The sequence below is a fragment of the Tasmannia lanceolata genome, unplaced genomic scaffold (genome assembly GCF_043159265.1).
Source record: "Tasmannia lanceolata isolate RefF3 unplaced genomic scaffold, GAP_Taslan_0.1 ptg000029l, whole genome shotgun sequence".
In the NCBI taxonomy this organism is placed as follows: Eukaryota; Viridiplantae; Streptophyta; class Magnoliopsida; order Canellales; family Winteraceae; genus Tasmannia; species Tasmannia lanceolata.
The window spans coordinates 1716418-1732035 of NW_027518706.1; the positions used below are offsets into that span (position 1 = coordinate 1716418).

Consider the following 15618-nt stretch of genomic DNA (forward strand, 5'->3'; position numbering starts at 1 on the left):
ACATCATCTTCTCTTCCCCTCTTCCCCTCTTCCCCCTCTTTCTCAAAAACCTAATCCCTTTTTCTAGGGTTTCTCTTTTCTCACTCATGGCTTCTCTACGATCTGTAATCCTCGAAGCTCCAGCTCGATATTGAGATTTTGTTTCTCAATTCTCTGATCTGATGTCTAGTAATTTATCCGAGGTATGCCCTAATCCGTACAGTGTAATTTTTATTTTTTTAAATTTTTGTCTAACCCTAGGGTTTTGTTAGATTCGAGATTCATCTGCGTTCATTTTTTTTCTGATTCTTTGTCGGTGTTTTCCTTCGATTGATGTGGATTTCTATCTCGTAATTTCCCTTTTTGTTCATCAATTCCTTTTCTGTTTCTGTTGTTTTATTTCATGATCTAGGGTTTTGCTTGACTCCGTTTTTTTTTTTTTTCCCTTTCGAGTTTTTTCTCTCTGTATTCTGCTTTTTTTTTTTAATATTCTGTTGAATTAGCCAATTTGGGGACTGAATTTTCTGGTATGGGTACGCGTTATTGATTTTTGGGGATTGAATTTGGTAGAATTTTCAATATAGCTGTTGGATTTTTATGGGGATTTGATTTTGTGGTAGAATTTAGTGATAGATGGTAACATGAAGATTGATGGCCACTTGTTTCCCTTTTTCTTTCCCCACTTTGCATTTTGTGCTTTCTTTTTGTCTCTCATGCCCTTGTGTGGAATATTAGATACATTTGATTTTGCTTTCAAGGGGTTGATTTTGTTGGTTTGGGGGATCAAATTTGATGGTAGGTTTTAGCGATGGACGAGACCCAGAAGGTTGATGGTCATTTGACATCTGCCGCTGCTTTCGTGGAGGGGGGCATACAAGATGCCTGTGAGGATGGTTGCAGCATCTGTCTCGAAGAATTCTGCGATAGCGATCCTTCGACAGTAAGCTTTTGACACTACTTCTGTTATAAATTACTGTTTTCTGTTCTACTTCTGAATTTGTTTTAATTACATGATTTTCTATTGTATTGCTTGGTTTTCTTAGAATCAATGTTTAATTTGATCGTACAGGTAACTAGTTGCAAGCACGAGTTTCATCTTCAATGCGTTCTTGAATGGTATGTTTTCTTCACCTGTGAATTCCTTTCCGATTTTTTATTGATCGCGAAAACTGTCGATCTGTGAATGCTGAAGTACTTCTAGACTAATCACAATTTGGGGAATTAGGTTGATTTCCATTTCCCTCACCAAATTGGTCATGAAATTATTCCATCAGTTGTGTCTTGGTACTTGGTTTGCTAGTTTTCCTTTATGAAACAGTTGGTTCCTAAGCTATGTTGGCTAGTTTTCCTTTATGAAACAGTTGGTTCCTTAGCTATTCGTTAGATCCTTGTAGCAGCTTTCAAACAGCATATAACCTACATGATAAGCTTAGAGAAATGTTCATCATCAAGGCCTTTGAGTTCCGATCTTCTTTGGGGCCGCTTCAAGGCTTTACCCTGATTTTTTTTTTTTTGGTTTCTCGTTTTTTTTTGTGCGCGTGTGTATGTGGTGGTGGTGGGCACATAGACGAGGCAGTCCGGATGCTATCCTTAATGGATGGAAGGCATTATTACCGACTACCCTTGAGAGCTCTTGAGAGTTAGTATCTCAAGGGTAGCAAGGGAAGCGCTACCTCTCGGCTGTCGCCGTTTTTTATCAATCATTACTGATAGGGGGCTTGATTACTTATTTTGGCCTAGCTCCTTCTCCCCATTGACACATGGCGTAGTCCACTCTCATTGGCTTCTTGAAGGTTCGGACCAATCATGATTCTTCACCATCTTGCCTGCTTCCAATTGATGACTGGGTCCAATTGATGACTGGGTATGATATAAGTGTTGACCTAAACCCCTTGTGGCTCGTCTCCCCGAACCGTACGTGAGCTGCCTCGTATGACTCTTGCTAAGAACTTGAACCCTGTTCTCGGTGTAGCATGGAAAGAAATTATACATGAAATCGTGAGTGTTCATAATCAAGGCCTTCATATTCTGTTCTTCTTTTGGGCCTGCTCAGAGGGTCTACCGTGATTTTTATTGGTTTCTCCTTGGGGAGTGGGTGTGTGTGTGTGTTATCGTATCGTGTGCCTATCTTCAAGCAATTGGGGGAGGCACTAACTACATGGATGAGGCAGTTTGGATACTATCCTCAGTGGATGAAAAGTATTATTATTGTCCACCCTTGAGAGCTCTTGAGAGTCTGTATCTCCAAGGGCAGCCTGTGTCACCTTGGTTTACCAATCCTTACTAATAGGGGGTGTTGGACTCGAAATTTTACAAAAATGGCATAATAGTAAAATCCCATATTAAAGTAAGAAAAAAGAGAAAGGGGTGATTACGCTTGTTATCCCCTAAAAACAAAAGGATAAACATAAAGTTAAAAAACTTTAATAAAAAGAAAACAAATAGAGCCCACGACTATGAAAAGAAATCCTTAAATTTTAGGGAGCAAAATACTCTCGCAAAGGGAGAAATGGGTCATCCACTTTTCAAAAAAGAGGAAGTCATGTAACTTCCCACAAAGGGGGAAGTGTAGATCGTGGAGTTGATAGATAAGGAGTGAGGTGACAGTTGCCAACCACTTCAAGAGAGTTCTAGGGGAAGATCCTTTAAAAATGGGGATCGGAACAGGGGCGATGCCAGAAATTTTGCACAAGGGGGGCAAAAATTATAGTAATTTTTATCTATCTTAAAATTATAGTAATTTTTTATCTATCTTAAAATTTTCTATCTAAAATTTTGCACGAGGGGGCAAAAATTATAGTAAATTTTGCACAAAAAAAGGAGATAAAAATGGTAAAATTAAAATTTTAAACTTATTTTCTATCTTAGGGATGATTGGAAAGGGGGGCATATTTTTTAAAAAAAGGGGTAAGTATAAAAAAATATTAAAAAATAAAGGTATATTTTTTTTTCCAAAAAATTAAGGGGGGCAATTGCTCCCCTTTCCTCTCATGTGGCATCGCCCCTGGATCGGAACTTCTAGGGAGAAAAGTTACGCGAAAGGAGAAACAGAAGATAGAGAATGAGAAATGTGAGAAGATTTAGCTCATAATTTTTTTTCTTTTTTTTTTGTAGATTTTCTTTAAGGAAGAAGACCTTTATCTTTCATGAGAATGATGAAGAAAATCCCTTTAGAGTCTCTTTCAGGGACTTTCTAAAGGTCCCTTTAGGATCTCTTCTCAGAGACTCCCTAAAGGGAGATGACCTTTCTCTTCCGGGAGAAAGATGATAAAGACGTAGTTTCCCCCTAAAAGATAAAGACAACAGTTTCCCTAAAAGAAATAATACCTTTATCTTTCATGAGAAGGATTCATGAGAAGGATGAAGAAAATCCATTTGGAGTCTCTTCTAAGGACTTTCTAAAGGTCCCTTTAGGATTTCTTCCCAAAGGCTCCCTAAACTGAGAAGACCTTTCTTTTCCGGGAGAAAGATGATAAAGACGGTGGTTTCCTCCTAAAGATAAAGACGACGGTTTTCCCAAAAGAAAGAAGACCTTTTTTCTTTCATGAGAAGGATGAAGAAAATCCCTATAGAGTCTCTTCCAGGGACTTTCTAAAGGTTCCTTTAGGATCTCTTCCCAGAGACTCCATAAAGGGTGAAAGATGATAAAGACAGCAGTTCCTCCTCCCCCTTTTAGTCTCTTCCATGGACTTCCTAAAGGTCCCGTTAGGATCTCTTCCAAGGACTTCCTAAAGGTCCCGTTAGGATCTCTTCTCAGAGACTTCCTAAAGGGAGAAAGATGATAAAGACAGTGGTTCCACCCCCCCTAATATATATATATATATATAAAGACGGCAGTTCCTTAAAAAGAAAGAAGACCTTTCTCTTTCTGGAGAAAAAAGAAAATCCCTTTAGAATCTCTTTCCAGAGACTCTCTAAAGGTCCATTTAGGATCTCTTCCCAGAGACCCCCAAAGGGAGATGACTTTTTTCCTCTAGGAGAAAGGTGATTCTCCAAAAGAAAAATAAAGAAAGTTTGGGAAGATGAAGAAAGTCCCCCAGACAAAGAAATTTCATCCGAAAAGATCTGTTAACAAAAATCAGATCTTTCCGGAGGATAACTAACTAAAAGTTGTATGTAGATAAGGAACCTCTTGATGAATAATTAAAGGTATTTTCTTTCTTCAAGAAATGTAATTAAAGTTAATAAAGCCGGAAGTGTACGATCCATACCAAAATTAATAAAACCTCCTCTCACAAGAGGGAAATTTGATCTCAATATATTTTATGTGTGTGATTCTCTTTTCATGCATGTGAAATTTGTTGTGAGCAGGGACCTTGATTCCTTATTTTTGCTTAGCACCTTCCTCCCATTGAAAAGAGCCCTAGTCCACTCAATCATAATTCTTCACCTTCTCGCCCATTTCCAATTGATGACTGTCTAATAATATTTAAGTGTTGATCTAAGCCCCTTGTGGCTCAGCTTTCGAACCGTACATGAGTTGTCTCGTATGACTCTTCCTAAGAACTTGAAGTAAACACCTAGTTTATTTCCTTGCCTTTAGGGAGTGATATGAATACTTGTTACTTACTGGATGGCTCCTTCACTAGTAGGGGAGATGTAGATGTAGTTGATTCCACAACTGTAGGACTTGGGCCATTGTGGGGCAACGTGCTGAGCGGCATGGTACAACCAGTGGATAAAGCAACCACCTAAAATTGGTTGAGTGCGTTGGACTTGTATTGTTTCATGATGGACATGGTGCATCTTTGGCATTGTTTTGGTAGGTAAGTTGGGTTTGAACCTCCGACCTCAGGTTGAACCTTCGACATCTTTGGCATTAAAGTTGCTTGATAATGATGTCTCTTAGTACCTCCAACTTGGTTTCAAGGGCTTGATGATGAGTAAGGGCTTCCTCTGCACAAATCCACACACATGTGCCCTTCCCCCAACCCAAATAAGAAATAAGTGAATCTAAAGTGTGGAGTTCGTGCCATACATATTGAAGGAGGCTAAGGCATGCTTCCATTTCTAGATGTGGTCCCAAAGTGTGCTAATGCATGAGAATTTATACTAGTGGTGCAGAGGGTGGAGAAGGAAGATGACAGAGGGGGTGGGTGAGATACAGAGAAGGAACCGTGGGATGGGGATTTGGACAGGGAAGCTATGATTTTTAACAGGGTGTTGAACAAGTTTTAGATTATGATACAATTAAAGAGAAGTCAAGATTTGGAATAGTGGTCTGAAGGATTGAGAAGCCTTAGGACACGGATTCGGCCTCTCAACATTGCAATAAGGATGTTATCTCGTTTTTTATGTGAGGCGGGAGGAATAACAACAGGAGCAATGAAAGATTCTGTAGTAATAGATTTGCCTGTTTGCGATGGAATAGATTCAAGCACTCTATTAATAGGGGCCATTAGATTTAATTGATCGAGTTGATGAGTTAATTGCTTTTGCAGTTGATTCTAATCCCATTGTTGATCCAACACTTATTACTAGTGATTGTCGCAGGACTAGGAGTTTTCAAGGGAGGCAGAGATTTATGATATAGATAGTAGCTGATAGTGGCATACCTTACGTATTGAGTGTGCCACCCCTTTTGGGTAAACACCCTCTATGTGTGAAATACCAACGACGAAAGTAGCAGTAGGACCTATGGAATAGCCCATGCCCCTAATTTTGATTCTAGCTCCACTCGAATAAGTAGCGGTTTCTCCAATACTAGTGTGTGCCCTTAGACTCTAAATTATAGCACTACTTGAGCACTAATAGGCTGCTATATTAGTAAGGCCTATTAGGAGGCATTCACAAATAAAACATTGCTATAATTCCTTTGTCTCAAATGGCACACTTGGCAGAAGATGTTGTTGTGGGCCTTGTGGCAACTATTCATTAAGTGATTCAGGCCAACAAGTTGAGATGCCATAGCCGAGAGAGTGTACACCCGGACAAGAGATGCTCGGACTCTAAAGGGGTTCTGGTTGGGCTGTGTAATAGGTGTTCATTTCATGGAGTTCAAGGGGCCACTTGAGGCAGCCACCGGCACAGCTTGCGTCTTCAGCCCTTCCGATTTTTGGGCCAGTTCCCCCTTTGTAACCGCTTCTCGAATGGAAAAATGGCCTCCTAATAGGCTACAACTACTACAACAAGCCCCAATCTTGTTTTAACTCCCTTCCAGTGGAAACCTTTTGATTATGTTGTGATGTTTTGGTTGTGTTGCTAACGTCTTATAGATTGACGAAGGCAGATGTTGGCTTTGAAATGACATAAGGAATTGACCAAGGAGAGCAACCCCACCCCACCCCACCCCACCCCACGCCACCCCACCCCACCCCCCATTTCCCTTCTCCTCCTCCTTCGTTTATGTCCCCATCAATGCAATTCAAATCACCTCTAATCTTGTCTTTCGTGAATGCACAACTAATTTGGATCAGATCACTAGCCGGGTTGGGTGGATTGTGCAATAAGCCTGTCTTGCTCATTCTAGCCACACTGAGATTGCAGAACACAAGCACAGCTGCGTGGGGGACCAGGGGAGGGGGTGAGGGGGCTGTGGTGTGTGGAGGGGGAGGGGAGAGGAAGGCGCAATGATCCTAGGGTCATGTTTGTTAATGGTCTCGAGGCGACCCAGTTTGGGGCAATTACTCTGTTGCTGGTGAGCTGGGGATTGAATACCAATCCCCAAACAAACATCATTAGTGGAGAAGGCATGACCAAAAGAATTGTGTGAAATATGAATTTATCCAGATGTGGCCTTATTTAGTGAGAAAAAATGACTCCCTCCATACAGCTAGCAACATTTGAAAGATGCACACGCTAGCGCTATTATTCTATTTTTTCAGCAGGTTGCAGCTTCAAAGCCCTATCATGTAAGATGCACCTTACACAACCATTTCCTGTCCCTCTATTGAAACATAATGGTTTCATGTTCTTGCGTCGATTGGTTATACCTCTCCGTTCGTGTCTCCTCCAATTTTACTGTTGATTAGTTTAAAAGATTTAATGGCCAATTCCTCGTTCTGATTGTTTTCCAGTTGGAACAATCATCAAGGGTTACCATCGTCTTCAACGGTGCTCTGCTCTGCTGTTTCATCCATGACCAGGGTCAGGAAAGAGAAGCAGATATTTCCTAGATGTATTGGGAGTGGAGACGAAAACCACCAATAAGGTGGGCTTGCAGGACAGAAGCATATTTGACCAACAGTTTTTTGAAAAAGCAACCTCATAGATTTGGGAACAAAAGCGATTAGCAGTGACCATCTGAAAATTCTCTTCAGCTTGAGTTGGTTAAAAGCACGGATTGTATTTGCACCATCACCATTTTTTACTAACGTATTTTCTACTCATCATCACCATCTTCTAATAACACATTTTCTGCGTTAGCACCATGAATAACCCATAGCCGAGCAGCACCCAATACTCCGGCAACTCCCATCTTATGAAATGGTTGCATCCAATTATGAAATCCTTGGAAAAAGAGGATGAATTGAATACCATTCAAAAAAAAAGAAAAAAGAAAGAATGAATTGAAATATAGCTGCTACACTAAAACTGGGTGCGAAGAACTAGCCATACTGATCTAGTGAATAAATCATGAATACAGAAACAAAATCAGCAAATGAGTCATAAAATGCGATTGCAAGAGACTGGCCCAACTTACCTCTTATTTCCTTGCCATGTTTCACAGCACTTGGTACTGTAGTCCCCTTAGTGAAATCTATTTGTTTTCCTCCTGTAATGGCTACTTGGCTTTCTGTTTTCCCCTTATAAGATGCATTTATCCAGATATATGTTGCTGTAGTGGCTTCCTGTGATGATATACACAATCAGAATTAAACAATCAACCTCTGAAGGGTTGGAGATGCCTATTCATTCGCATATCTCCTTCATTTTTTTTTATCAAAATTAGGATGGGTGATGTGATGTTCTGGCGTTGATTACTCCGTTAGGAATTTGTCCTTGTCTGATGGATCTTAGAAAATGGGTATCGTGTCTTTTACAGTGTGGATCACTACTACTTGATAACTAGGTTGCTTGGACTTGAACAAATTGGAGTTATGCCCATGTCACTCAAGACCTTTCAATAAATATGAGGAACCCTTGGAACAACTTTTTTTTTTAAAGATGCTTCATTACTCAAATTCAACTGGTTCCATGAATTAGTCTGTTAAGATTTTGTCCTTGTCTGATGGATCTTAGAAAATGGGTATCATGTCTTTTACAGTGTGGATCACTTCTGCTTGATAACTAGTTTGCTTGGACTCGAACAAATTGGAGCTATGCCCATGTCACTCAAGAACTTTCAATGAATATGAGGAACCCTTGGAACAACATTTTTTTTTCTGTTTTGTTTTTAGATGCTTCAATACTCAAATTCAACTGGTTCCATGAATTTGTGGTAGTAAGGGCATATTTGGTACTGTGGTTATTTTCTTTTCCTGAGAATTATTTCAGGTAAAACATTTTATGGTTTTTGCTGGAAATGCTTGACCTGAAATAATTTTTACCTAAAAACACCTTACCAAGCCTTGGAAAAATTGTTTCTCATGATCAACAAACATGCCCTAACCATTTCTGAAAAGTAAAATTTCTCAGCAGGTGAACGTACTATGCTCTCCTTCACCTAGGTTTTGAAATTTAATGTGTAGTGTTTATCTTGTAGGTGTCAGAGAAGCTCCCAATGCCCCATGTGTTGGCAATCCATCAGCCTGAAGGATCCCACTAGGTTTGTTTGGATTATTGTTCTCATACTTAAATCTTTTTTTTTTTGGAATGGTAGGAATAATATATATTAAGAAAAGAGACCGAGAGGGTCTCAGACATTATCTTTTATTTGCTTCACATTCAATTTTTTGATTCATACTATTTTGATGTTTATTCTGGCAGTCAAGAATTGCTTGAGGCGGTCGAACAGGAAAGGAGCTTTAGATTTAATCAGCCACGTAATGCCACAATATTTCATCATCCTGCCCTCGGGGATTTTGAATTACAACATGTGTGTAGCCCTACGGATTTTCCTTATTTGGTCCTATACTATCTGCATGAAGAGCTTTAGATTTAATCAGTCGCGTACTGCCTCAAAGTTCCTTTTGATTGATATAAACCCAGAGATTATGCTAATTTATCAAATCATAGCCTAAAGTTATTATAATTAACCCATTTAACTTTCATTTTTTCTCTCTTCCATGCAGTTACCAGTAGGTGCAAATGATGTTGAGCTTGAAGAGCAAATAATTCAGCAGTTGGCTGCTGCTGCTGCAATGGGTAGGGCCCATCACATAGCTAGAAGGGAAGGGCAAAGGAGCAGATCGACAGCTCAAAGTCGTCCTCAATTCTTGGTCTTCTCTACACATCCAAATGCACCTTCCATTGGTCCTTCTGTGCCTGGGCAAAGAGAAGGGGAAAATGAACAATCTACTGCTAACGCAACAGCTACTCCATCATTAGGTCTTTCTGCTGTAGGACACGAACCCTCACGGAGGGTCACACAGTTATCTCCTGCTCGAGCTGAGCAAATTCCAGCCTCCACATCTGAAGCCAGTGGTGTTGTGGCCAATAGGCCAGGGCTTTCTAATAATCGGTACTTGTCTTAGAGACTAACCCTCATCCTAATATCCGGATATCCCTGATTTGGTTTATGACTGATCAAATTCTTGAGTACTTTTTTTTTTTGCCAAAATCTGGTCCTTCTGATCATTTTATTTCAGGAATTCTGCTGTTCCGTCTTCCCCAGTAAGCCAGGATAGAGCAGGACCTTCGGAATTCCAATCCTTTTCTGATTCACTAAAATCTCGGTTTAATACTGTCTCAATGAGGTGGAGAGCATTTTCTAAAAACCTTTTGATCCTCTCACTTTTCATAGATTGATCCTTTTTATTAGTTATGAGTTTGCTGGTATTTAAGGTACAAAGAGTCTTTCTCAAAGACTACTAAAGGATGGAAGGAGAGGCTATTCTCACGCAATACATCCGTGGCGGATCTTGGTTCTGAAGTTAGAAGAGAGGTAAATGCTGGAATTGCCAGTGTATCACGCATGATGGAACGCCTTGACACCGAAGACAATAGTGGAGCAAATGATGTGTCTGTTACTCATAGCATGGAAAGTTCTTCAGCCGCAGAGCCATGTAACCCTACAATTGCAGCGGCTAATACTAACAATATTCCAAATAACAGCAATTCATCAGCATCTTGTGCTACAAGTTCTGGTTCTAATTAAGTTGTCCTACATTATCTCAACAGTTGCATATGCCCTCAGCATTCATCTTGAAAGGTTTGCAATAACAATTTTTAGTTATTATTTGCTTGATTTTTATTCTCTGGGAAATCCAAGAATTCCGTTGTAGGAATTTGTTTTCCTGTGAAAATCTGTTTTTTGAGCTGGATAAGACACTATTATCGATGTGGCTTCTAGGAAGACTGTTCGCATCCGGTTCAGTAAGCATCACCTGCTTAAAAATCTGGTTACTTTTAGGGTGTTTATTTGTCTGAAAATTTAACCCGTTACCTGATTTGAGTTGCTTTAATACTTATAAATGTGAGATATGGTCACCAGTTGTTATAGCGCTTCATTTTTTGGTAGATTGTGTTACTTGTAGATTCCAATTTCTTATCTTATTCCTTCTTGTTAGTTTAATATTTAGGATATTTCATATTGCTTACATATTTTAATGGGTTATCATACAAGTATTATACATTTAGTCCGTCGACCCCTCGAGTTGTTTCCACATTAAAGTCACTATCACTTAGTAGGTTAAAAGCTTGAAATCCTTAGTTTGATATTCATCTAAGATTTGCGTAATTACCAACTCTGAATCTCTGATTCAAATTGAATTTTCTGGCCTGCATAGCTTCATACTTTGCTGTGTTGTTGGTAGCAGGGAAACTCAACTCAACTCAACTAAGCCTTTGTCCCAAACTAGTTGGGGTGTTTGTAGCAGGGAACCTAAACATAAATTAGGGGCTTAGATATTTTATTGGGATATCATACAATTAATAGGCATTTAGCTCTCTATCTCCAAAAATAAGTATTTTGGCCATGCTTGGCATCTTTAATCTTGGAATATGATATTAAGCCTTGTCTGATGTCTGGATGACCTCATCTTCCCTTTTTTGCCTTTGAATTTATGATAAAACAACCAACTCATTGAATTTGTAAGCACTATCATATTTTGTCAAGTATACTATGTTTGTAGGATGTTCAAATGCCTTCTCCACAAAAGTTCTACAGTTCTTTGGTTGAAAAACTTCGTTATTACTACTTTATGATGTTTTTACCCATTGCATATCACATTTTGCTAAACTATACTACCAATTTGCATGAATATTTGGATCCGTCTGGCTATTTAGAAGATGGATAATGGTGGTTTTAATCTTACGTACACGTCCAAATTCTTTGTTGTAGTCATGGTTTTAAATTTCGGCCGAAATACCGAAATTTTGGTTGGGACTGAAAACGAAACCACCAAAATCCGAAATTACAGAAATTTCGGTACATTAATGAAATTTGCCTTTTTTTTTACCGAATTTCAGCCGAAATTTCGGTTTTGGCTAGGTCCGAAACCTTGCCTGAAATCTTAAACCTTGGTTCTAGTTAATGATTATTTGCCTATAGATTCTTTAGGTGTCATATGAGTTTTTCCTACTTGCTGTCTACTTGAAGGGGATTATGCTTTTCCCACCATTTGTTTGATATGATGGTTTTTTATAGAATTGACTGGCACTCACCATCTAAACTCAGCATGTCTTGATTCAGTATCACAATATTCTAGCCTAATAAATAAAAGATAAAACCAAAATATTTGCATGTGGTAAGATAAGAAATGCGAGTTGCCATAAAATGGTTAGCCAAGGTTTCAGGTTTCGGTTTCGGTATATGTTTCAATCATGATGGAAATGGAAACATATCGGTTTTAGATGGAAATTTTGGTGAAAATACTGTACAATCACGGAAACATATGCAAATGATGGACATTTACACTGAAACTTCAGTAAGTGCTAGAATAAGTACACACACGAACACTAAAAACCATCACATAATCGAAAAAAAAAAATACCTACAATGGTTTACCAACATCAAACACCTACCTATCAAAAAACATCAAACACCTAGGCAGTGTTTGGTTGCACTAACTCTCGGAATACATTGGAATTTTGATAGAAAAGTAAAGCTGATTCCTTGTTTAGTTGCCAATATTGCAATGAACTTCCAGGAGACTCCCCAACATGTTTCTGACATAGTTATTGCTTACCTGCCAAGAGGGAGCTGGAGCAGCCTTTTCGGAGGATGAATTCAAAAAGGTTATTTTCTCTAAGAAAAGAGACAAGATCCTGGATCTGATGGCTTCTGCATAGCTTTCTACCAAGTGTGTTGGGAGTGGATAAAAAAGGATATTATCGAGGTTTTTGAGGAATTCCATGGAGGATGTTATCTAGGTAAAGGCACAGGGGCCACGTTTATTACTCATCCTAAAAAAGACGGTACCGAAAACCGTAACGACTTTCGTCCCATTAGCCTTGCAGGGAGTGTATATAAAATGATTGCCAAAGAGTTGCTGACTGTCTTTGGGATGTGTTGGGACGAATTGTATCCAAGTCGTAGTGCGTTCATTCTAGGAAGACGGATTTTAGACGGAGCTTTGGTGGCAAATGAGTGCATTGATTTCTATCACCGAGCAGGAGAACCGAAGGTCCTTTTGCAAGGTTGATATGGGAAAAACCTATAATAGGTTGAGTAGAGCTGTCTTGATTACATTTCAACAAGAATGAGATTCAGAGCCATTAGGAGGGACTGGATGTTTAAGTGTCTATCATCAGCCTAGATGTTCGATTCTCGTGAGTGGTTCTCCTAAATGATTTTTTACAGCATCTAGAGTGGACTCCATCAAGGAGATCTGTTGTCTCTTTTCATGTTCACTATCGCTGCAGAACCCTTTGACAGGATGATGGATAAAGCTAGAGCGATAGGATTATTAGAAGGTTTCTTTATAGGGCAACCAGAGATTGAAATAGGACATCTCCAATATGTGGATGGCATCCTTCTTCTCAGTAGCTCAAACCGCTACATTACAAGCTAAAAAAGACCTAAGGTGGTGATTAGATGCTACGAAAAGTGAACTTTGCAAAGACAGTGGTTTTAGAGGGTCAAGCAAATATTTTGGGTTGCAAAAGGGACTCTTTACCTATAAATGATCTGTAGGGTATGAGTTTTTTACATCACTCCTGGAATTATGGGGCATGCCCTCCAAATAACTGTTTTAACACATTTGTGGTAAGAAGTATTGAACATTGCTATTGACTCTTTGGGCATCTCACTTGCAGCTCATGAGGTGATCATCATTAATGTCACCAATTTCAATTATATGAGACACTTCTTATCTCATTATTATTAATTTTAATAATGATTTTGTTCTTTACCAGTTTGGATAGCCTTAGTAAAGATGGTTGTATTTCAGGCGGTGAAAATTTTCTACTGAGATGGAGTGCTGAGGAGAAGAGAGAGGGGGCATGAGGTGCTTTGTTTTACTACCAGGCCAAGGAGAGAGAGAGAGAGAGACAGACAGAGAGAAGGCTGTAGATCTTTTGGGGATCTCTAAGAAGATAAGGAAGGCTTCCATATGGACTTTTACATGCTTCTATTTACCTGTATATTTGTTTATAAAGAATTTATTGATACAAATATGATACTGCTTTTCCCAGGGAGGGCAATCAGCAAGACATTTCTCAAGAGCATATAAATAATAAATTAATAAGGTGATAGTCACTGGTTTTCTGCAATGCATGCACCTATGCTATAAGGTTTTAAATTATATAGAGTTTAACATATATAATATATAATAAATAGTTGTAATTTGGCTTGGCGGAGAAAGGAATTGGAATTGGCTTCCTATTCTGATTCCCTTGTGACTGGAATGGAAAAAAATTCCAAGAATCAGAACACCACCTCTTGGGTGGGAAAGGATTTCAGCATTTCCCCCTGTCTATTTCGCCCGGCTTTTATTTTGGCCCCCTTATTTTGTTCATATATTTGAATCAAATGCCTGAATCTTGTGGATTAGGAGTATCGTGCGGATTCCAGCACCTGATTCCGGCAATCCAAATGTGCCCTATATACTGCTTATGTTCAAGTTTATTCAGGCATTTTATTAGGAATTATGATGGGTTAATGAAGAATATGACTTTTTCATACGCCGTGTGATCATGGCTTTTGTTCATTAATCAAGAGTTTATTGTTGTTTAGGATTGTTCTTTAAAGTCTGGTATAATTTTATTATATGATAAAAAGACCTAAAATATATTCATGCTTTTGTTTGTTTATGTCAAATTTTTTTCCTAATAATCATTAATGAAAACCCATTTTATTTTAACTCCGAATAACAAATAAGTAGTGTTAAATCATTAATGAAGACTATTGAGTGGGAATAGTGTTCCTTGTGGCCCTTTCCTACTTAGTAATCGTATAAATTTTTTGATCTCTCGTCAAATGTTTTAAACCGTTTGGATATAAGGATTTCCCGCTTAGTAAATCACATATGAAATGAAAGGGGAGAATGAGAAGTGTTGCTTTGATTTATTTGATTCAAGGGCAAAACTTTCTTCTGGCTTAGAAAAAAACTGTACGGCCACCTCTTTTCAGCTTTCGTCTGTCCCATCGGCAATTTCTGAATTTTTATGCCTCCCAAGGATCTTTAAAATCCCTACGTTTTACCCCTAATTTTGAGAAGTTTTTAATATTTATAAGGGCCTCTCCATTGTGTTTAATGGGAAATGAGTTTGGATTGCAGAAATCAAGTGCTGGAATCGGCATCCTTTTCCGATTCTTACCCATTCCGGCCTTTGCTTCAAAAAACAACCAGAAGCAGAAATGCCGCTGGAATTTGTTACTCCCAAGAGGTGATATTCTGGTATTCTGATTCTGCCCATGTAGAAATGAAATTTTTGTTGAAAGTTTTCCATTCTGTTTCCAAGACAAGTGGAATGGGATACTCATTCCCATTCCTAATCCGGGCAATCCAAACGCATGTGTCTCATTATTAGGGCAGCTGACCAGCTGTTGTTTAATAGTGTTTTTATTCCGTGGGCATTTTCGTCAATTCCAGAAATGGTGGTTGGTTTGCTTGAACAAGGGATTAGGCACGACTTGAGTTAGTCGTTTGTGAGAGGAATATCATTGTGTTGGGGTACTTAGGAACAAAGTTACCGGGATCGTCCTCCGACCCGGGATCTGGGGTCGCCGATCCCAAACATGGGTCATTTTCGAGCCGGATAGCCAAAAATGGCGACCTGGGCGACCTGCAAGAAAGGGAGAGGTGCATAGAGAGAAGGGGAAGAAAGGGGAAAAGAGAACAAAAAACAACACTCTTTCGCAGCTTTAATCTAATCATACCTCATTGGAGGCTGAAAAAAAAGAAAAAATTGAGAAGAAGTAAAGAGACTAAACTGAAACTTCTAGTTAATCTAATCATACCTCATTGGAGGCTGAAAAAAAAAAAAGAAATTGAGAAGAAGTAAAGAGACTAAACTGAAACTTCTAGTGAAGATTGCCAATCGAAATACAACACATGTATAGTATTATAAAACCTCCTTCCCTGCTTCATTGCTTTTGTAGAGACAGAGAGGGAGAGGGAGAGGGAGATTTGTAAATGACATCAGAGATAAGGG

The 15618-nt window shown here is 39.0% G+C and overlaps 1 protein-coding gene across 1 annotated transcript; it reads left to right on the forward strand.

The window, feature by feature from the left end:
* LOC143859085 (E3 ubiquitin-protein ligase RHF2A-like) lies at nucleotides 1-13734 on the forward strand. Its single transcript, XM_077369767.1, has 9 exons — nucleotides 1-182; nucleotides 779-919; nucleotides 1049-1095; nucleotides 8624-8686; nucleotides 8848-8956; nucleotides 9153-9541; nucleotides 9669-9776; nucleotides 9865-10231; nucleotides 13413-13734. The coding sequence occupies exons 1-8, from the start codon at nucleotides 162-164 to the stop codon at nucleotides 10175-10177; spliced, it is 1191 nt and encodes a 396-aa protein (XP_077225882.1). The 5' UTR covers nucleotides 1-161; the 3' UTR covers nucleotides 10178-10231; nucleotides 13413-13734.
* The last annotated feature ends 1884 nt before the right edge of the window (nucleotides 13735-15618 follow it).